Genomic DNA, 22,990 nt, shown 5'->3' with positions numbered 1-22,990 from the left:
TTTACCAGATTTATTTTTATTTATTTATTTATTTAGCACATTTTTATACCGCCCTAACCCAAGGTCACATTTAAAATGTGCCGCTCAGTTTGCCTGGATTTTACTCTGGATCTGATCACATGGGAGGGCAGAGAAGGAAGGGAAAGAAAGGAAGGTTCAGTGGCTTTGCCTCCTGCCATTGGCTCCTAATGTGGCTTAAGGTGGCTCTGGCTCTGCCTTGCCTTGCTCCACTGCTGCAGGGAGCAAGGCAAGGGAGAACCAGAGCCACCTTAAAGCCAGAGAAAATGCAGCTTAGGCCATCCAGATTTGGGAAGCTTGAATATGGCAACCCTACCCAAAACTCAATCTTGTTTCTCTGATTCACACTGAGGCTATTAACATGATTTTCTACAATTGTGAGAACCACCGGGCTTGGCTGCGAGCCCGGTGGTTCTTGAACGGGTAAGCTGCTCAAGTAGCCCACCCCTTAAACCGGGTTTGCGGAGCGAGTGCAAACATGATTTTGGAAGCTCCGGAAGCTCCAGGAAGCTCTGGAAATTCCGGTATGCCCTATGCTCACACAGGGCATACTGGAGCTTCCGGGGGCCGTGCAGCCCCTGAACCGCCGGCTCCTGCACGGAGCCGGCAGTCATGTGGCCGGCTGATCCAGCCTCCCAGGGCTCCTGCCCTGCTCTTACAAACTGGGTTTCACTGATTGTGAGACCTGGATCATTGTCTGTCTTTCCTTATAGTTCCTTATAATTCTGCCTAGCTCAGATCTCCCACTAGGTGGAGATAAATATCTGCCACTTTACCTAGCCTATCATGGCTCCCCCCAGTTCACATTAGGTAACTTGATCACCTGCCTAGGTCCAGGCCAAACTTAGTGTATTGTGGGAAATCTGTTATCCAGTCACATGGGCTGAAATCCAGACTAATGAAGCACCAGTGTAGCACCAGTGCTTTGAAGAGTTCCAAACTAACACTGCAGCTTGGGAAGGGGGCAAATTTAAACCATGTTCCTTTCCTTCAGAAGGACTCTGTGCCTCTTGAAGATATGTCCCTGAGAACTATGCAAGCCACAGGGACATATTTTTGGGTGGCACAGTGAGCTTCTGGGTGAAGAAGAGGTTGTACAAATGTATTCACTACTGCATGAGCACTGGGGCTGACACAGCTGAACTCCTCAAGCACCAGTGCTTCTCCTATAGCACTGGTGCTTTGCTAGTCTGAAAGTCAGCCATGATGTTTTATTTTTGCTTAAAAGCAGCTGTGGGAGGTTCTGAGTCAAAGCAGCAGCAGTTGAAGAGTAATTTCCTCAAACTCAAATTAGGCCCTGCAGCGGGGTGGTGGGGGTGGGGGTGGTGGAGGGGGGAGTATAGTTTTCCTGTGTCACTTGCAATTTGGCCCTCAATTCTGAATTGACTGTAACCTTGTTCAATCCCAATGCCCGTTGGCTGGGGGAGGGGGCGGACTTTGCACCTGTCTCTTCTGGAGACAGGGCTTGCATGTAGCCTGCCTCCCTGGGATATGTGGTGCTTGCTGTCAATCAGCTGGCACACTGTTGTGAGTGGTGGCACATTGGCTACCCGCTCAGTCTTGCTCTCAGTAGCGGCTGAGATGGTTGCTGGGATAGCTGCTCTGCTCGGCCTGGGGGTTTGTTTCAGCATGGGGCCGGCAGAGAAAGAGCTTTGTGGCGGCAAGGGTTGGGGATGCCTTAGGAGCAGTGAGCATGTGACTGTGTTGCCTCCGAGAGTGGTGAGAGAACCATACAGGGAGGCACCAGAATGGCTGGGAGCATTTGCCCTGCGGGCTTCAGTTTGGTGGCTGTTCGGCCAGATGCAGAGGCATCATTTTGGGTGGCAATCAGCAGATGGATTGGCTAGATTCCTGGGCCCTTAGGCTAGTAAGGTGCCTATTTTTTGGCATCCCTCACCCTTGGTTTTATCTTCCCTGTTTATTAAAGTGCCCTAGTTTGTTCATAGTGAGAGGATTTATCAGTGGGTTGTGCTGGCTTGAGGGCTGGGTTGGATTTGAACAGTTGGGAGATCCCCCCCTCCCCCGTTTTTCCAATTTTCTGGGTTGTTAGGTACCCTGTCACCTATGGGTTTTTTTTAAGGGTTAATGCATTGGGCAGGAGGTGAGGCCTTGTATTCTTGTCTCTTGGCTGATTGTAGGGAGCCCTGTCTGCCACTTGTTGGGTTTTGCTGGGCATTATTGCTGGGCATATTATTAATTGGCTCTGCAGCAGTTTCTGGCGTGTGTGGCCTACTGCAGTGGTCCTTGGGCTATGGCGCCTAAGAGGAGAGGGGGAAAGGAAAGGAAAAGGGAAGGCCCCTACACCAAAGAGGGAGAAGCCTATGAACACCAAACCATCTTTGTCTTCGTCTTCCGAGGATGAGGGGCAGTTGGCATTGGCTGCCATGCTGTCCACGATCCTGGCACTGGAAAAAACAGAAGAGCCTGGAGTCGAATGGGGGAGAGCATTCTAGGTCAAAGTGGGGTAAGAAGCATGGGAAAGATGCTGTTGATAAACAAAAGGCTGCCCTTTTCCAGGAGTTTCAGGCCCGGGTTGCTGCATTGGAAGGACCTGCCAATTGGGTTGTACCTCATGACCAGCCTGGGGATCCTTTGGAATCCCCGCAGCTGAACGCGCTGGATGCAGATAACAGTCTGGGGAGCGAGCACCCACAATGGCTGGCCTTTTCACCGTGGTGGCTGCATGCAGCAGGGGTGTGGGGTGGGGTACCCGCTGTCCTATTGGGCAGGTGTGCCAGTGGCACAGTCACTGGTGGCACTACCCGCTGAGGCTGGGTCATCTAGTATAACTTCTGCTGAGGCAGGGAATGCCCAGAGTTCGCTTAACTCGTGGGAACAGTGCTGGGCTGCAGTCCGGGGGAGGTGAAAAAGGGGATGGAGAGAGTGCTTCATCCAGTGCAGGTACTTGTACATCTGGGGGAGTCTGGGACTTCTTTCCCCAGGGAACACTATCCTAATGGGGAAATTATGTGCCCATTGCAGCCTGTGCAGGGTGATTACTTTGACAGTGGCCACCATTTCATGGTCCTCATTTGTCTTATCATTTGGGCAACCTCAAATTGGTTGTGGTGTTGGAATCTGGATAAAGTGATCCTAGTTTCATCCATAAATCCCTGTCCAGTCTTTAGTGGGGATCTGGGTGCAATGGTTTCAGCCTGTTAACAAGCTGGAGAAACAATGCATTATCCTAGGAGCTCAAATCTTAGAACATAATGTCCTTAAGAACATAAGAACAGCCCTGCTGGATCAGGCCCAAGGCCCATCTAGTCCAGCATCCTGTTTCACACAGTGGCCCACCAGATGCCGCTGGAAGCCTATAGGCAGGAGTTGAGGGCATGCCCTCCCTCTTGCTGTTACTCCCTTGCAACTGGTACTCAGAGGCCTCCTGCCTGAGGCTGGAGGTGGCCTATAGCCCTCCAACTATCCGATCGCTCCTGGATCCCTCCGATCACCTCTGATTGGCCCAGAACCCTCTTTGAAAAGCAGTCTTAGATTTGCTACCTTCCAGTCCTCTGGAACAGAGCCTGATTGCAGGGGTAAGTAAAATATTTTAACAAGGAGGTCAACAATTTCACATTTGAGTTCTTTGAGGACTCTTGGATGGATGCCATCCGGCCCTGATGATTTGCTAGTTTTCAGTTTTTCCAGACAGTTTAGAACATCATCTCTTGTCACTTCTATCTGACTCATTTCTTTAGCCTCCATCCATGAAAAGCCTGGTTCAGGAAGAGGTATATGCTCAGTATCCTCTGCCGGGAAGACGGACACAAAGAACTCATTTTGCTTCTTTGCAACTTCCATATCCTCCTTAATAATCCCTTTCACTCCCTCATTGTCTAATGGTCCAACTGCCTCCCTGGCAGGTTTCCTGCTTCTGATTTATTCTGATGTACCTTGCTCAAGTAAAAAGAAGAATAAGGAATCACAAATGTCAATGGCCGACACATTTGTAATGAGAAAAGAGATCTGCAATTAAAAGTGACTCAGTGTATAATGCAAGGCAGGATCTTGCTGTTTCTTTGCTTTCATACTATGCCAGGCAATATGTACTGACCTCTTCATTTTCATCCTAAAGACCAGTGGAATAAACAGTATCTTAACAAGGACCTGCAATCAAAACACTGAGGACTTCATGTATTCTGCTTGGCTGAGTAAAACAGTTCAAACTATCCAACCGAAAATCATCACAGCACAACATATGGAAGAAATGCTTCCTCATCTTCATAATTATACACAAAGCTATATCCATTGTTGTATAAATGTACTGCATACAGAAATAAAAGGTAAACCTGACTTCCAAATTGCTATTCCTCAGTCTCCATGTCTGGGTCAATAGATTTAAATCTTTATGGAGAATGGTACTTATCTTGCTCTAATAATGAATATCAGTTTTTCAAAAGAATCCGCATAGATGAGTCTGAATAACCTTTTAATTTGGAAAATGGTGATTCTGAAAGAAACTATTGCTTAGCAAATGCCTTTTCATGAGTTAGATATCTTTTGAGCAAAAAGAAACTAGCTGCAAAGATTCTTTTGAATGAGGGTTTTTCAGGGCTCATGAAACATTGCATCAGTATCTGATGCAAATTGGAAGTCAAATTAATACCTTACCCCTGGAAGAATTCCATACCTGCCAACATGTCCTTATTTTCCTATTCAGGTGAATGGAATTTTCCACTGGCTTTGTCAACATTTGATCCAGGTGCATGTTCCTATACACCCATTTTGGAAAGGCTGCCATTCCAGATAGTTTTAAATTCAGCCAAATAAGCTCAGTGTGAAATCCAGAATTGGCACTTACACTTCCAAAGGCAGGATGAAAGAAAGCAATCACTAAAGCAGATTGACCTCAAACAAAAACACAGGCTTCCTCTGCACTCCCAACAAGCACATCAGCCAATGGATTTTAAATAAAACAAATGAGTCCTTTTTTTTCTTAACTAAAACCCACAAAATCAATACTGTTTCTGAAGCAAAACCAGTGTGAGTGAAATCTTGCTTTTGTTCTTGTATTGAATAACTGTTGTGTGAATTTCAGGGCATATACTTTGTGTAAATGGCATAACCAAGGTGGCCACAACATGCAACAAAGTAATTCTAAAGGTGAAGCTGCATCCCTGAAAGCTTTCACTCTACAGATGTCTGCTTCAAGTACATCAAAATACTTTAGAATCTGAACTTTCGGAATTACTAAAAAGCAAACTGGGCTATATGGGAAACCACTGTTAGAATTCATCTCCAGTGAGACAGAATAGTTGAAATAGGTCCAGTGTAAGCCAGAGTAGGAAATTACATAATACAGTGTGTGTGTGTGTGTGTGTGTGTGTGTGTGTGTGTGTGTGTGTGAATATTTACTTTCCTGAAATACGAAAAAAACTAGATAGATAGATAGATAGATAGATAGATAGACTGATATAATCTGTGATTTTTGTTTCATTCATCAATAATTAATGAATGGATAGATTTATTGCAATCAAGTAATTTGGTTTTTCCCCTTTGGTCAATAGGTAAAAACATTGTGACTGAAGCAATATATATAGGCATAGGCAATGGTTATCACTTTATGGCTCACAGAGGAGAAAGTGTGTGCCTAGGCAATAAGCTCTGATTCTCATCTTCAAAAAGTGATTCATTAAACACTTGTGGTGGTGTATGTCTCAGTGCGTTTGTTCTCACATTCTATCTGATAATTATCCCATAGGCTAGTGACACTGTATTGCAATGGTATTGAAATTGCTGTTCAGAAACAGCTCAGTCTTTAGTATCCTTACAGAACCAAACTGAACATCTTTGGTGGAACAATTTTAAAAATAAAGTTTTACATTTTATAGCTAATGGCCCATTAAGGATTAATTAATTTTCTGCCTTTTAATTAATCTAATTAATCTAAATAAATTTGCTTATAACCAAAACCTCGTCCCTTGTTGATATTCTGGAATATGAAAAAAACTTATAATAAACAAAAACTATCACAAAGTTAGAAGGAAAATACTGTCTAATACTGAATTTTTCCTTCTACTATATTCCGTTATATATTTGCTGTAACAAATATAGCAACACAATAGCAAACACACACACACACACACACACACACACACACACCGGCCTCACCAATTAAAATGTGTCCTCATAGAATTAAGCAGCTTGTTACAATGCAACCATGTTGGAAGCAACCAGAGAGAACTCAGTGTATTACAAGATAATGGCTGACATGCAGACTAATGAAGCACCAGCAGTTTGTGAAAAATGGTGGTACTGTGTGGGCACTGCTTCTGTGTTCCAGAGTAGTGTTGCACATTACTGCTGTGCTACTACAGCACGGTAATACAGCACAGTGTATGTGTGTTTGTGAGCTATTTGCCAATCTCCCCTTCGCCTGAGCAATTTGGATGTAGGTCCCTGAGGAATTAAGAGCTTTCTTACTCTGCACACCAGTTGTTAGCATTAGAAAAAACAGAGATAAAAATCTCCTCTATGCTGTATGTTGGTTTCAGACAATACTTCTAAAAGAAAAAAAAATCAGGAAACCCAATTAACTATGAAATTCTGCAGAGATGGAAAATGTATAGCCAAAATAAAGCTCTTTCTTTGGTTATCTACAGCGAGAAGATTGTGGATCTAAGTGTTCCGAAACACTTCCAATATAGATTTTTTGGGGGGACGGATGTTCATGAGACTCAGAAATGATATCTAATCTGTTTTATAAAGAAGTGGTAGCTAGGATAACAAGAGATGAGGTCCCTTCTATCAGTATTTTCAAATATAACTTTAATCCTGAAATATGGTGCAGTAGTACCTAGATTCAGTTTTTAGAAGTTTCTGTTACAAGAAAACGTTAAATGATCCACTAAGTTATGTATAAGGAGATAATGGAGCAGGGTACTCTGACAATTCATCCATATCAAACTAAATGGGGAAATAATCTAAATCTTGCTGTATCACAAGATATATGCAAATAGTTTGGCATAATATTGTTATTTTGCTATGCTTGTATGGGATTTCACTTTTATCTGAGACTATATTAATTACAGAAAATGCATGTTAGAACATGCAAGATGCAGGAAATGCAAAATAATCTAGCAAATTGTTTAGATTGTATAGTGTTTATACTACCTTATTAGGAAATATCAGGGAAGAGTATAAAATTAAGTAGGAAAAAGTATAAAATTAAGTAGAAAATTGTAGAGTTCCTGTTAAATTATTTAAAGAGTTGAATTGAATGCTGTGATATTAAATTGGTTACAAATTGTCTTTGAACCAAAAAATTGTGCATAGCAGAAGGATAATGGACAATCTACAACTAATGATTGTCTGAAAAAGGTATGAAAGATCACAGAAATGATACAGCTAACTAACTGTGTTAGATCAAGAAATGGGTAGCAAGGTGATGAATTTCTTGAAAATTGTATGTTTATTAGATACTAAGATCACACAATTATTCTATTTGTTGTTTGTTCCCTTTACCGAAAGTTTTATTTATTTTAACTTCTAGGAATAGCTTATAATTTGTAAGCATTATAGCTCTGCAGTGTTCAAATATGCAAAGCCTTTTAAACATAATAGGTTTTTTAAAATGCTTTTAGAAATTAAAATGCCTATACCAATTAATCAATGAATGCTTTAATCTAGTGATTGAAATCATTGCAATCATTGAAGTTTCTAGATCTATTAAATTTATAATCAAGATCCTACAAAAATTGACCAATACAGAATTGTTATTAGAGTAAATAGGCCAGTGAATTGGTCTGCGCATCAGGCTCATCTTTGAGAGACAAATATGTTTTGTTGTTATCAGTTTAATGCTGCAATCCCAAGCATATTTATCTGGAAGATAGTCCTCAGTGGCTGATATCCTAACAAAGCGTTTATGTTAGGAGGCTCTGTAGGGACATGATGAAAGCCCCTGCACAACTCCCACAATTCCCTGTGCCTCCTGCTGCACCACAGGGTGAAACCTCCCAGCTCTGCCCATACTCTTGAAACACCCTATAAGAGAGGAAACATGCTGCTGACCCTCAGCGATGTGTTTCCTCTCTTACAGAGTACTTCTAAAGCATTGACAGAGCTGGGAAGTTTCACCCTCTAGTGCAACAGCATGCGAAGAGGATTGGAAAGGCTGTGCCGGCCCCCAGCATGTGATATCACCTCAAAGCCATGATGAGGATTGTCTTCATTCTAGACAATTTATTATGAGAAAATATACAGAAAATGTTTTTTTCTGCCTATTCTAAATATTCTAAATATTCCAAAGACAATAATTACGCTGAGGGTATTTTGTGAGGGAATCAAATGGGGGAAATACTAATTATTTATAATAAAAACTGTGTGGCAATTTGCAATCTAACAAATTCATTCTAATAGTAATAATTTATGAATTCTAGAACCCAACAGTAAGTCATATAAGGCATGGTTATGGCTTGGCTAGGTCTAAGATGAGTAGGATGGAAGCACCAACTTTCTCTGCATACCAGAGCTATTCACAGGTAAATGAGCATTTCATTAATATAATAGACCTTCAATGGCAAGCAAGGCCTATAGGATATAATGATGATGATGATGATGATTATTATTATTTAAATGGGGAAAAAAGAAGACTCCAGACAGAGCCCGGAGGGAGGATATGGGATTTGACTCTCCTGAGATCTGGAACAAGAGAAGAAGGAGAGATTTTCCTTCCTGTGGAGAAGCAGCCTTAGGGGGATTTTCAGATACTGGACTATATTACTTCTGCCTCGGGGCTAGTCTTGTTCCTGCTGGCGGCTGCTTTCCACTTATAATATGTAAATGTGTAAACAGATTTTCCCAAAATACCACAATAAGATTACACTCTTCCCATCAGAAAGAACTGAAACTGAACTTTAATACAATGGGGAAAGGTATGAGCAGTGACTGTTGGTAGAACAAAGAGAGAGTCAAGAAGCTATTCTAGGATATTGATTTGAATGAATTTGACTGAATAGTACTTAAAGTCCCACTACAATCGGGCTATCGGTAGAAGAAAGCATTGATCTCAATTCAAATTATAGAGGGCAGGTTTGAATGTTACGTGCAAAGAAGCATGTCAATGAAGTCCCTGAAGGACACTTCAGGGAGTTCATTGACATGCTTCTTTGCATAGTAGGAACAGAGCAAGCAGCAACAGAGCTCAAGGAGCAGTGTGAGGATGTGAGACTGTTCCTTTAAGGACAAAGCCTAGAGGACTGGGATAAGGGGGTAGGGCTAGTGAGAACTGGGAAAGCAGTTGAAGAAAAAGCAGGCTGGATTTGTTGGGAGCCTTAAAGTAAAAAACACCTATGACTGTTAGAAGGAAAACAACACATGGCAACAGGAGTGGGGAAAGACACGCCCTGGAAACATACAGCAATCTGCAAATTGTTCTAGCATCTCTAAGAGTGCCAAACACAATACAGTCAAGTAGCAGCACTTATGCGATGGCAGGAACCATTAATATTTCTGCTGGATGGATTTGGTACAAGACTGTTGAAAGACTGACCTGTTTATTGGTTCTGAGCATCTGTGCCAGAGTAGAGTTGTTAATTACAAGGGTCATTCTCAGATGACTTACAAACTAGATTGCTAGTATGGGAGCATCATATAAATATTTGTATTTTAAAATTGTTTTTAAATTGTGTAGTGGTTAGAGTGCTGGAATAGGACCCGAGAGACCCAAGTTCAAATCTCCATTCAGCCATGAAACTAGCTGGGTGACTCTGGGCCAGTCACTTCTCTCTCAGCCTAGCCTACTTCACAGGGTTGTTGTGAAAGAGAAGCTTAAGTATGTAGTACACCGCTCTGGGCTCCTTGGAGGAAGAGCGGGATATAAATGTCATCATCATCACCATCACCATCACCATCACCATCACCATCACCATCACCATCACCATCACCATCAGCCAGTTACAAAAAGCAGCTTTACTGGGAACAGCCTATATTCTGCGACAGTATCTATAACAACAGCAACAACATTGACAATAAAATTCTGGCATCCCAGGTCCTTGGGAAGGACTCGATGTCTGGATAAAACAAACCAGTCAATAATGCCTGTCTGACTGTGTAAAATAATAATAATAATAATAATAATAATAATAATAATAATAATAATAATACAATAAAATTCAGCCATCCCAGGCCCTTGGGAAGGATTCGATTTCTGGATAAAACAAACCAGTCAATAACACCTGTCTGACTGTGTAAATAAATAAATAAATAAATAAATAAATAAATAAATATTAAAAGGGCTTAGGGACATGGGAAGCTTCTATATATCAAGTCATACTATTAGTCCATCTGACTCAGTACAGTATTGTTTAAACAACTTCAGCCCTCCTGTAGATGTTTGTCAACAACTCCCACCATCCTTGACTATTGGCCACTGATGATGGAGTTGTAGTCCAACAGTTGCTGGAGGGTCAAAGTTGTGTATCCCTGGTCTTCACTGACTGGCAGCAGTTCTCCAGGAGGTTTCAGGCAGGAGTCTCTCTAAGCCCTATCTGGAGATACCAGGGAATGAACCTGAGACCTTCTGCATGCAGAGCGGATGCTTTATTGCTGAGTTACAGCCCACAGATTATTATCTGAGCTGGAGCAATTCTGGAGAAAACATTGCTCACTTTGTAATGCTACCAAGCACTATGAGTAAGACAAGCTCATATTCTAAGACAGATAGTAATAAGGCAGATAGATACAGATTCTGGAAACCATTATTATTAGACATGATATTTGTTTAGATTGTCATTTTCTTTATTTGCATTTTTGTCATATTCAGCGGTGATACAATATTATCCCTTGTATTTCATATTTAAGAATTAAAAAAAAAGTTTAAAAAGGAAGGCTTATTCATACTGCAGTGAGATGAAGATATTTCTTTCTGTCAACACATTTTCCAGAAGCTTTGAATATGCTTTAAAATAGTAACGGACATAAGGAAGCATCACAAATCAGCAAACCTGATTTGATGTTGATAGCTAGAACTTTGTCTTGATCATGCATCCTATATAACACTTGTTATTAAATTAAAAATGTGTCTTTTTTTAAAAAAAATCCACATATGTACAGTTTGACATCTGCCTTAAACAGCCGCCTACTTGTTTGTGACAGTAGATCAGGGCTGCACTACTTTGGCCCTCTTGCAGATGTTGGACTACGAAATAGACTATTGACAGCTGTGGTCAATAATATAACCCTCCAAACCTTGGCCCTCCAAAAACATCAGAGGGCCAAAGTTGAGCAGTCCTACAGTAGATGTAGGGGTGTGTGGAACCTCCCCAAATATTAGCATGGATATTTTCATCCTGAAAAAAGGCAACAACAGGGGAAAAAATATGCAATTTTCTGTGAGGACAGGTTTTTCTGAATTATTTTGCTGATTATTTGGGATTCCATGCACAGTAGGCTGGATGGTCACACTATTGCCAATAACTAGCTTGCTACTGTGTATGGCACCAGTCTATAGTGCATCCTTCCCTACTCTGTGCAATTAACTAAATACTACAACATCTTGAGCAAGTCATCACATTATTTCATTTTGTTTTGCAAATCCATGCTACCTCTTCAGAAGCCTATTGTAATATTCAAGACACCATCTATAATAATGAATATGAATATGCTCCCACAATGAAAATCACTCAGTTGTTGCATTGTCAGTAAATTGTATCTTTTGTTAGACAGCAGAGTATAAAAAGTGAAGATATTGCATAAATTATACAAAATGTATATAAAGAAATTTATTTTACCTCCTTCACAATGCTATGGAGAATTCTGACTTTTATCACTCAGTGGCCGACATGTTCTGCCACATTACAGTCATGGAAGGACATTACAACAATGCAACATGCTCAGGAGAGTTCTGCTACACAAGAGCTTGCATTGCTGACAAGAGTTTCCACTTGTTCAAATGTGACAGCACAAGAATAAGCCAGCGCTAACACGGCATGCATTCTGTGCACTTTCACAAGAGCAGTTAGCAGAACACAACTGCTATGCTATCTTCTTGCACTTGTGCAAATTTCTGGATTCCACCAGTACACTGTTGAACAACATGTCAGCCATTATTTTCAATGATATTATAGAACTTATTTTTGAATAGCTGATCATAACCAATATGGAAACATTTATATCACCTGTAAAACAATGTCCTAAATCCTAAGATCTGAGAGTGTGTAAATGCCAAATAGACGTCTGGTATTACACATATGGTTGCAAAGCAGCAGAGGTACTGATCCCCCTCTAAGCATCTGAGAAGTTCCTTCCTCGTTTTACTGAACTTTCGTCGCCAACCCTAATAACTCATATCTTAAATCCCCCAAATATTTCTCCCTTCCCTGAGAATGTCTTTCCTCTCTCCTAAATTTTTTTGTGAGGAGATGCTCTCCAAACCTTCCCTCGTTTGCACCCTTGCAATGCAATAATCAGAGCATTGCAGAACACCCATTTGTGCACACTGTCCCCTCTTAAGCAGAACTACAGGTGGACCTATATCTGTATATGAATTTTCCTAGCTGGATTGATGCACATGCAACAATAATATAAACAACCAACTAACCCTCCAGAACCACTTACTTTTTGTAACAACTCCTTCAAGGCGGATGATATTTGGGTGGTCAAATTGTCCCATGATACTAGCTTCTCGTAAGAAGTCCCGTCTCTGTCTGTCCACATAACCACCTTTCAGAGTTTTAATGGCAACAGGAATCTCCCTTTTACCAGGCGTCTTCAGGCGGCCACTACACACTTCTCCAAATTCACCTGAAATGAAAAGCAGAATTGTCTGTCAGCAATTTATATTTTTAAGCCTTTATCATGTCATTTTATCATAACTGTATCAATATGTTGAAATAAAAGTTTCCATCTCTGACAACTTTTAAAAAGTCAGTCAAGACACAACTGTTCACCCAGGCTTTTAATTAGATTTACAGTTTTGATACTTTTAACTTGTTTTAAGTTTAAAATTGTTTTAATGTTTAAATTTTGTTTTAATTGTGTCTTTATTGTAAACTGCCCAGAGACGTAGGTTTTGGGTGGCATAGAAATTTGTTGGATGAATGAATAAATAAATAAACAAGTAAATAAATAAAATGCCTGAATAAGTACAAACAGCTGCACTTCTGACTTTAGGAGTCCTTTCATCCCATGTGTATAAACATATTAAAATGATGTAGACAAAAGTCTGTGAATGATTAACTGGGCACCCATATAGACAGACTCCTGACCACTTCTGCACCAGTCATGCTGTTACTATTATATGATTTCACCATCAACTATTGCTGAAGCTTAACTGCCACTTATCACAACTACAAATCTTGGCAAGGGTTGGTAGAGGAAATATAGAAGTTCCTCCTGACAGTTGTCAGAACGACTAATAAAGATTTGTTTTTTATTGTGGGATTTCCCCCACTGCTACCTCTTCTTTAATCATTCTTCACTGCTTCTTTAATCATTCTTCACTGGAGCAAAAGGTTTCACATTTCAGCAGTATATTTAGCTGATACAGCTATACAATTCCACTATATTAATTCCTGAGATAAATAACCTCTCTGGTGGTGGACATTTTGTAACTCTTAATTCCTTTTGCTAAAACTATGTTGTTCTTAGAAGTACAAGTATGAATAAAGCTGTACCATAGGAATACATCTTGTAGCACACAAGTCCAAATGGGTATAAAAGATAAACATACTTTGCTGATCCTTTAAGCAACAGTTTCTTCTTTAGCAATAACCTCTTTGAATCCAGTAGAGGAGGGCAAAAATAAAGAATTGCTTAGTGCTATGCAAATTTCCAGCTAGAGTGGTAACATAAATGCAGAAATTGTTGCTACCATGGTTCTTCTTAAATCTTGTCCATAGCATTCCTTACTCTGTTCCTTTTGAATTGTGGAATTAAGTAAAATAGCCTAGCTTCTTGAGGCAAGACATTAAGTCCAAGTTCTACTATATCATACCTTCTAATCTTGAAAGATGCTGAATGCTCATCAGTTTGGAAATAAAATTAAGCTAGTAATTTGTACATGCCCATGATATCCCCACATTCAGAAGCATATACAGCACAAGTGCAAATTAAAAAATAAATAAAGTGTTAACTCTTCCCCAACAACTCTGTGAATTTTGAGGACTTGTGCTTCTAGCATCTTGTTGAATGCTGAGAGCACAGAGCAGCTGACCAGAGTGTTAAGGTGCCAAGTGAAAAGAAAAGTGTGGTGGGGGGGACCCACCATCCAAGAATCAGGAGGGCAGACAAAGAGGGAATTTTGCCTGCTAAATCCCTTAACAGTTTATCAGTTCCTGGGAGTGGCAGAGAGGTATGCTGTGAGGTTAAAAAACTCCCCTGGAGGTTTTATAGAGAGGGCTCCCCACGCCCACCATCCACTCCTGACTGGAGTGTGCCAGTCCACATATTTGCTGGATTTAACCTGACCTTCATGCGGGCTATCAGGGACCAGGACAGACAGGGCTTTGTTTTTCTCTGAAGGGAGACTGTGAATTCTGGCTTAGCCGGAGTTATGTCCAGGATTAAAAAATCCTCTATTTCTAGGAGCTTTTGAAAAAAACACCTCTGGGGCTTCTGCTTTCTTTGAAGGTGTTGTTGGAGGTGCTAATGGCTACGCTAATGGTCTATCTAATCTCTGGAATTAAAATGCCTTGAATCTGCTGCAAAGCAGATTCCCTACCCCAAAGTATACAGTAGAGCCTTGTGTGAAAAACCTTCTGCATGCATTATTCAAGGATGTTTCCGAAGGAGGAAGAGGAAAAGGACACACACTTACCATCCAAAGACAGTAAGACCTATGTTTTATGGTCTCTTAAGCTGTTCGCATACAGAAAGAAAAGGGACACTGTATCAGGATCCCAGAGCACACCTGTCCCCTGCACTGATGTGCTGGGAAGCCTCACCTGCACTCTGCTACTCACAGTTATGGTGTCTGAAGCAGCAAATGCCACAAGCATGAATGTGGGCATTTCCGTATTTGGCAGACTGGGTCACTGGGACTCCTGGAGTCATGCCTCTTTAGAGCAGCACAGTGAGGACGAGGCTTTCCAACACATTAGTGCTGGGCGGGCGGGGGGGGGGGTACATCAGGGCATGCTTTGGAGTGCTGTACACAGTTACAGTGTTCCTTTGTTTTCCATGTGTGAACAGGGCTTTAGCCTTTATGTAATAATATATTCTCAGATGGGTAGGGAAAGTCCTATCAGGTTGGCTCAAATTGGCTTAACGTGTTCTGCCAGGAGCTGGTATAAGTATCTGTCAACATCAACATTAAATAACTGGTTGGAACTGTGATTTATAAAGGACAGATACTGTATAACCAGATCCAAAAATTCAGAGCATATATCCAGGTTAAGGTATTAGCTGCAGGGGACCCAACTTCTAATCTAAAATCAGCACTCTTAACACATCTAGGTAGGCTCAGAACATGTCTCAAGAATGTCAGGCCTCTTTCCATATCTTGGTTCATTCCCATGGCCCAGAGTTCAATCCCGCATACTAATTTTGTTATTGCTTTTTATATTGACAGTGCTGAGGGGACATAGCTTCCCGAATCACAACTGCTGAGAAAATGGCTGTGCTTTGTATTGCTCAATCTTTGTGTCCTATCCAACTGAGGGATACTTGAAATGTGATTTCTAAGTAATTAAAATGATACACTTGTTCTACAGAATGACCATGTATTAATCTATATTTCAAACAGGGGCAGGGGGGGAGATAAAAAGAAAAAGATGAATAGTGTATTTTGAATGACAATTCTCTTGTGTATTTTGCACTGCATAACTGCAGCAATGCACAGTGGCAACTATATTTTATATAGTTGATACAATAAAGTGCACTCTTTAAAATTCTCATTATGCTGTTCTCATTTTTCATATGCAAAAGTTCCCCCCCCTCCCCGTTTGTTAACAGAAACCTTACATGACTTTGGGTTTGACTTATCTTCTACATGGTATTTTTGTAGTCCAGAGAGTGCTCATTAGAGTGCAAAATGTGATTTGTTATGATCATAAGGTATCTAAAAGGAACGTCTTGTCACATACAAAGTGGAAAACTGCTCTGTGTTCCAGTTGTTGATTATTCTATTATATTACAGTTCAATAAACAGCAGAAGGTACAAACATGTAGCAAGATGCATTATTATGACTTTAAAACAGTGGTACATATGCTGGTAACATCCAGGTTTGACTACTATAATGCACTTTACGTGGGGCTACCTTTGTCCATAGTCCAGAAACTACAATTGGTAAAGAATGAAGCAGCCAGACTGGTCTCCGGGACAACATGAAGGGACCACATAACACCGATTTTAAAAGAACTGCACTGGCTGTCGATATGTTTCCAGACAAAATATAAAGTGTTGATTATTACCTATAAAGCCCTTAATGGTTTGGGTTAGGGTATTTAAGAGAGCACCTTCTTTGTCATGAACTTGCTGCCTGTTATGATCTTCTGGAGAGGTCTGGTTAAGGTTGCTGCTGGCTTGTTTGGGGGCGACCTGGGACCAGGCTTTCTCTGTGGCTGCCCCAGGACTTTGAAAAATGCTCCCTGCTGAAATAAGAGCATTTCCTTTTTGTTATCAGGAAGATCCTCAAGACACCTGTTTTGACAGGCTTTTAATTAGAATTAAGTTTAATTATTTGTTTTAGTAACTGCTTTATGTAATTGTTTTTATTATGTTTCATGGATTTTAATCTGTGACTTTTTATATTGTTTTACGTTTTGTACACCACCTAGAGATGTACATATCAGATGATATAAAAATATGATAGATAGATAGAGAGATAGATAGATATCTCAATGGATTACACATGTTTCCCCCTTGTTATATTATTTCATGCAGAAAAAAAATGTACATCAGCAAGAAGGCATGCTGGTGGCTCTGCACTTAATTTTCACAGCATTCTGGATTTTCATAGCATTCTGGATCCATGTGAAATTTCCAGTTAAAACCCTTCAGCAGAGACTCTCTAAAGTGCCCTAGAGAGTCAATTCTGCACAGGGACTTCCCATGTTAGATATAATGGCAACTCTGTGAGTGACAGAATGAAATTCTGACATCATCTACTAGAGCCAGCGTGGTGTAGTGGTTAGAGTGCTGGACTAGGACCGGGGAGACCCGAGTTCAAATCCCCATTCAGCCATAAAACTAGCTGGGTGACTCTGGGCCAGTCACTTCTCTCTCAGCCTAACCTACTTCACAGGGTTGTTGTGAAAGAGAAGCTCAAGTATGTAGTACACCGCTCTGGGCTCCTTGGAGGAAGAGTGGGATATAAATGTAAAAATAATAATAATAATAATAGTGACAATCTCTCTCTCCAGGGAACATGCTGATTAGACTACTGCTAGATATTCACAGGAAAAAAGTGAATACAATTAAATTTATTTTATTTATTTTATTTATATACCACTCTTCCAAAGGTGGCTCAGGAGGGTTTACATTAAAATGAAAATTTTTTTTAAAACCCAATTAAAATCAATTAACAATTAAAATAAAAAACCAACCAAAAGCAGATTGGAATTACAGTTAAAACTAAATAACATTAAAACTGTCATCAAAAGCCAGGCTAAAAAGATGGGTCTTTACAGCTCTCCTGAAGGCCTCCAACGAAGACAATCCTCTTATATCCATGGGGAGCATATTCCACAACCAATGGCATTTATATAATAAAGCAATGGGAATTGTATCTATATAACAGATGGCATCTATATAGATAGAACCCCCTCAAACATTCCCAAATCCAGAAATTGAAATGTCAAAGAGTATAAATACATGGGTGCAATCACAGGGGTAGAGTGGATGGGAAAACATACCAATTCTTTACGCTAGGGCAAAATTTTGGATCTTAAGGTAAAAAGGTAAAGTGTGCCATCAAATCGATTTTGACTCCTGGCACCCACAGAATCCTGTGGTTTTCTTTTGGTAGAATACAGGAGGGGTTTGCCATTGCCTCCTCCTGCGCAGTATGAGCTGATGCCTTTCAGCATCTTCCTATAGCACTACTGCCCGATATAGTTGTTTCCCATAATCTGGGAAACATACCAGCAGGGATTCGAACTGGCAACCTTCTGCTTGTTAGTCAAGCATTTCTCGGTGAGCTGGCTAAGGTGACCTTTGGATCACAAATGGAGGGTCAATTTGGATTATACGTTGTCTGATCAGCCTTTTCAGTATGATAAAGAGTATGCATGCCATGAACATGCATGTCATCCCCTGCTCCTGGTACATCATGGTTGGTACATTAATGATTAGGAATTAATCATTAATCATTAATTGTTTGTTCGAAATACCCCTCTACTCATACTTTAAACACAACTTTAAAGTAGCATTTGTACTGTGTGCAGAAGGGTAGTTAAGATGAACTGTTTTCTCCTGTGATCCATTGTACTATCAGCAATTGTACTGTGTTCAATTGTATTCTGTTTACATTGGAACACAGTTCAGACAAACTTTGCTCCCATGCGAACTGTGCACCCTGGTATCCTGGGAAGGAACAAGGACATGTGCACTCATGGTTGTCACGCCCTCGATCTCTGACAGCGAAGAGGAAGGGGAAGCTGTCAACTTTCCAGCCGAGTCAGGAGTGTCTGAGGGACAGAGCCCGGCTGTCAGCGTTCATGAAACAACTGTGGTAGATCCAACTAATGATTTATAGCAGGCACAACACCCTGAGTCAGCAGAAAGCGTGAGAGACCAATAGGAAGAAGAAGTAGGCAATGAAACACTGACACCACAACAATGCAGGCGCACTAAACGCAGAACGCAATTAGAATCTATTAGAAGGAGCAAACGCCTCTTGCTGAAGGCTGATAAGCCGTGAATTATTGCCAGCTGGGAGCTATCAGCTTCCACTATAAATCCTGTCACCAGCCGTCTACTCCTTGCTGAAAAACAACGTACGTCATTCAGTCGACAGCGTTCAGCCAAGCCGTGAACTTCCCTGGCATTTGGCCAGACCTTGACAATGGTACATACATGTCTTTATCATCCAAGGTGGGCGAATCAGACCAAGTATCATCTGAACTAGCTTTTTCTTAGAAACCTTTCAGTCAATCCACGTAACTATGAACATGCATGTGAAGATTACAGGTATGTGATACTTCGAGCAGTGGTTTCTAACTTGGGGGCCTCTCCAGATATTGCTGAATGACAACTCCCTCATCTGTAACTGGAGCTGATGGGCGCTGTAGTTTAGCAACATCTGGAGTCCCCCAGGTTGTGAACCTCTGCTTTAGAGAACTTAGGGTTATTAGAAAACTACATTCAGTTCTACAGGTGAAACTTGGAAAATTAGAATATCGTGCAAAAGTCCATTAATTTCAGTAATGCAAATTAAAAGGTGAAACTGATATATGAGACAGACGCATTACATGCAAAGAGAGATAAGTCAAGCCTTAATTTGTTATAATTGTGATGATCATGGCATACAGCTCATGAAAACCCCAAATCCACAATCCCAGAAAATTAGAATATTACATGGAACCAAGAAGACAAGGATTGAAGAATAGAACATTATCGGACCTCTGAAAAGTATACAGTGTACTGTGCTTGATTGGCCAGCAAACTCGCCTGACCTGACCCCACAGAGAATCTATGGGGCATTGCCAAGAGAAGGATGAGAGACATGAGACCAAACAATGCAGAATTGCTGAAGGCCGCTAATGAAGCATCCTGGTCTTCCATAATACCTCATCAGTGCCACAGGCTGATAGCATCCATGCCACGCCGCATTGAGGCAGTAATTGCTGCAAAAGGGGCCCAAACCAAATACTGAATACATATGCATGCTTATACTTTTCAGAGGTCCGATATTGTTCTATTCTTCAATCCTTGTCTTCTTGGTTCCATTTAATATTCTAATTTTCTGAGATTGTGGATTTGGGGTTTTCATGAGCTGTACGCCATGATCATCACAATTATAACAAATTAAGGCTTGACGTATCTCGCTTTGCATGTAATGCGTCTGTCTCATATATCAGTTTCACCTTTTAATTTGCATTACTGAAATTAATGGACTTTTGCACGATATTCTAATTTTCCGAGTTTCACCTGTATAATATATTTGTTTTCCATACAGGCTTTGTTGGGGTTGGTCAGTTTTTTTCTGTATCAAAATGACTGGGTTAGTAAAATCAGTATGATAATTTTTACCTGCCCCAATAACTCTCTCAATACGAATTCGTGATGGATCTATCTCCTTTGCAAATTCATGAACAGCGAGTGATGGGTCTTCATATGTGTCTGGATCAATATATGTTTTGGTTCCTGGGAATCGCACTGTAAAAACAAAAGGATAGTTTTCAATTTGTTAACTATGATCCAGGACACAAGTTAGCATTGGAAAAATAAATTAAAATAAAGTATAATTATATAAATTGGGCAATTTGTGAGAATTAGCATTGTCAAGAAAAGGCACAGTCATAATCATAAGGTGAAATTTGCTGCCACATTCTGCCATACAATGCAATTCTACATTTTTAAAAAAATGAATAAGTACAATTAACATTAATGGAACATTCTTTCAAGAAACCCTGATTAGGGCTGTTCCCCAAATATTCTGAAACAACAGTTTTTGTGAACTTGGTGCAGATATATAAAAAGGTTATAACGACCATAAGGACTCAAAGTCCTTAGGGGTCAGTGGTTGTGTCTGAGCCTCTCTTTTCTGCCAAAGCAACTGTTGTGGGGGGAGGGGAAATAGGGGAAGACTGCAAGAGGTGCATCCAATCTGAATAGTACAGTGTGTGGTGGGGGGGAGAGTGAAATACCCTATGCTGTATTGCCAGACCCAAATGGCTAGTGTGCCAGCTGCATCCCTTTTTCAAGCAGGCAGATCTTAGCAAGGTTACCCATGACTTAGTCACATCACAGCTGGATTACTGTAACGGGCTTTACAAGGAGCTGCCCTTGAAGAATATTCAGAAATTGCGGCTAATGCAATATGCAGCAGCTAGGATTTTATCCAGAGCTGCCTGCTGGGATATTAAACTAATTTGGAAAGAGCTACATTGGCTGCGAATTTGGTCATCTGCTCCATCACAGTTTTCAGAAAGCAAGTGAAATCATGGTTTTTATGCATGCTGTTTTTGTTGCTGCTGCTCTGTATTTATGGCCCTATTGTGTGTGGTTTTTAAATTTTTAATTAGATTTGTATTTTTAATTCCAATTTAATACTTTTATTGTGTAACTGTTTTATAGTCTTACATTGTTTTAAAAGTTTTGTAAACCGCCTTGAGATTGTTTTAATGAAAGAAAGTATAAAAATTAAACAGATAGGTAGATAGATAGATAGACAGATAGATAGATAAAACCATAGTATAATATATAAACAGATTTCCATTGAGTAAGGGGTTGGACTCCAAGGTCCTTTCTTTAAAATCCGATGTCTGATATCCCGACTAATGAAGTGCCAGTGTTCATAAGATGTGCCGGTACTGTGGATGTTTCTGACTCCAAAGCAATGATCATTTGGGGAATGAATTTTGATGACCTCCTCTTTCCCTGGAAAACCTCTTTGTCTCCTGAAAATATGTTCCTGAGGGTTGCATAGGCCTCAGGGATATATTTTCAGGTGACAAAGAGGCCTTCCAGGAGGTCATCAAAATTGTAATGACTGGTGAACACTGGTGCTGCATATTACTCAGGCACGCTTCCAGGGGCGTAGCTAGCCTGCCGACGGCCCGTGTGCAGCCGCAGTGGGCGCCCCGATAGCCCCACCCCCTGCGTCTGACGTCAGACGTGGGGGATAGCCATGCCCCCGCATCTGACGTCAGATGCGGCGGGGCATGGTCTGGCTCCTGAACGGAGCCTTGAGGCTCCCTTCGAGAGAAGCAGCTTAACTGCTGAACGGGCTGTGTGGCCCCTTTGGCAGCTAGATGAAGGCTGGTGCTGCGTTCGCAGCGCAGCCCAGGAGCGGCTCTTCCCTCCAGGGAAGAGCCGCTTCTGGGCTGCATTGCGAACACAGCACCAGTCTTAGCTCCTGAAGGGGCCGCGCAGCCCCCGCTTGGGAGCTAAATAACCGCCCCCCGCGTCTGACGTCAGACGCGGGGGGCGTGTCAGGGCCGTGAATGGTGGCTCCTGATTGGGCACGGCTCAGGTTCTTTGAACCCATTCGCCCAATTATAGCTCTGCCCCTGCACCCTTCTGAAGAACTGGTGCTTTGTTAGGTCATAAGTGTATGATTCTATTTAGCAAGGTTTGAAGCTAGTTCCTCAGTGAGCCCCCAACCTCTGCAGTACAGTTTCCCCCACACCCTACCCATACTTGCTTCATTTCTTGATGAGAAGGAGGTAACTGTCCCATTTGAAACCAACTCTGCCTTTCTTTGCTGCATTTATTAATACTTCTCCAATTAAAAAGTGCCTGATGATGTACAATAAAGCATGCATTCAAAAGCTTTGTTTGAAGTAGCTGATTTCTACGCTTGCCACAGCTATTTGTTGGTATAGGTATACCTTCTCAGCTTGCCTACTTTTGGATGCTACTGTCTTTCATGAGCTTATGTGACAGGCTGTTGTGTCTTCTCCCCTCAGGGCAAGATGGTTCTTCAACAGCCCTACAGTGGAATCTAGGGTGCAGGGAAGAGACACTTCAGCTGGGATTATTTATTTAGTACATTTATATCTTGCTATTCCTCCAACTAGCCCAGAGTGATCTGCATGGTTATGTTTCTCCTCACAACAACCCTGTGAGGAAACTTAGGCTGAAATAGAAGTGACTGGTTCAGAGTCACCCAGTGAGTTTCATGGCTGAATGAGGATTTGAACTCAGGTCTCCTTGGTCCTAGTCCAACACTTTAAGGCAGCTTATCAGAGTGTTTCTGTTTTCTTTCTCTTCCACTGGGTCTCCACTAAGCGTTCCTCAATAGTCTTACTTTTGTTTCATAACTATCAGGCCTTTTCTGATGTTCAGTTCATATGGGAGGGCTTTGTGCAAACACAGCCCTTTAGACCTCCTCCCCCCCATAAGTGAGAGCTGCCCATAGAAAAC

The 22,990-nt window shown here is 41.2% G+C and overlaps 1 protein-coding gene across 10 annotated transcripts in view; it reads right to left on the bottom strand.

The window, feature by feature from the left end:
• EPHA6 (EPH receptor A6) overlaps window positions 1-22,990 on the bottom strand; it is a 750,202-nt gene that overhangs the window by 183,494 nt on the left and 543,718 nt on the right. For all 10 annotated transcript variants that reach the window (XM_053308761.1, XM_053308762.1, XM_053308763.1 and 7 more), the window contains 2 exons: window positions 20,153-20,278; window positions 12,577-12,762 (listed from right to left, as the gene is read on the bottom strand). In XM_053308761.1, the coding sequence (XP_053164736.1) occupies window positions 12,577-12,762; window positions 20,153-20,278 (312 nt within the window). The remainder of the gene's footprint in view (window positions 1-12,576; window positions 12,763-20,152; window positions 20,279-22,990) is intronic.

The sequence above is a fragment of the Hemicordylus capensis genome, chromosome 3, assembly GCF_027244095.1.
Source record: "Hemicordylus capensis ecotype Gifberg chromosome 3, rHemCap1.1.pri, whole genome shotgun sequence".
Classification (NCBI taxonomy): Eukaryota; Metazoa; Chordata; class Lepidosauria; order Squamata; family Cordylidae; genus Hemicordylus; species Hemicordylus capensis.
The sequence above is the reverse complement of the archived record's forward strand: the minus strand, read 5'-3'. Positions and strand labels throughout refer to the sequence as shown.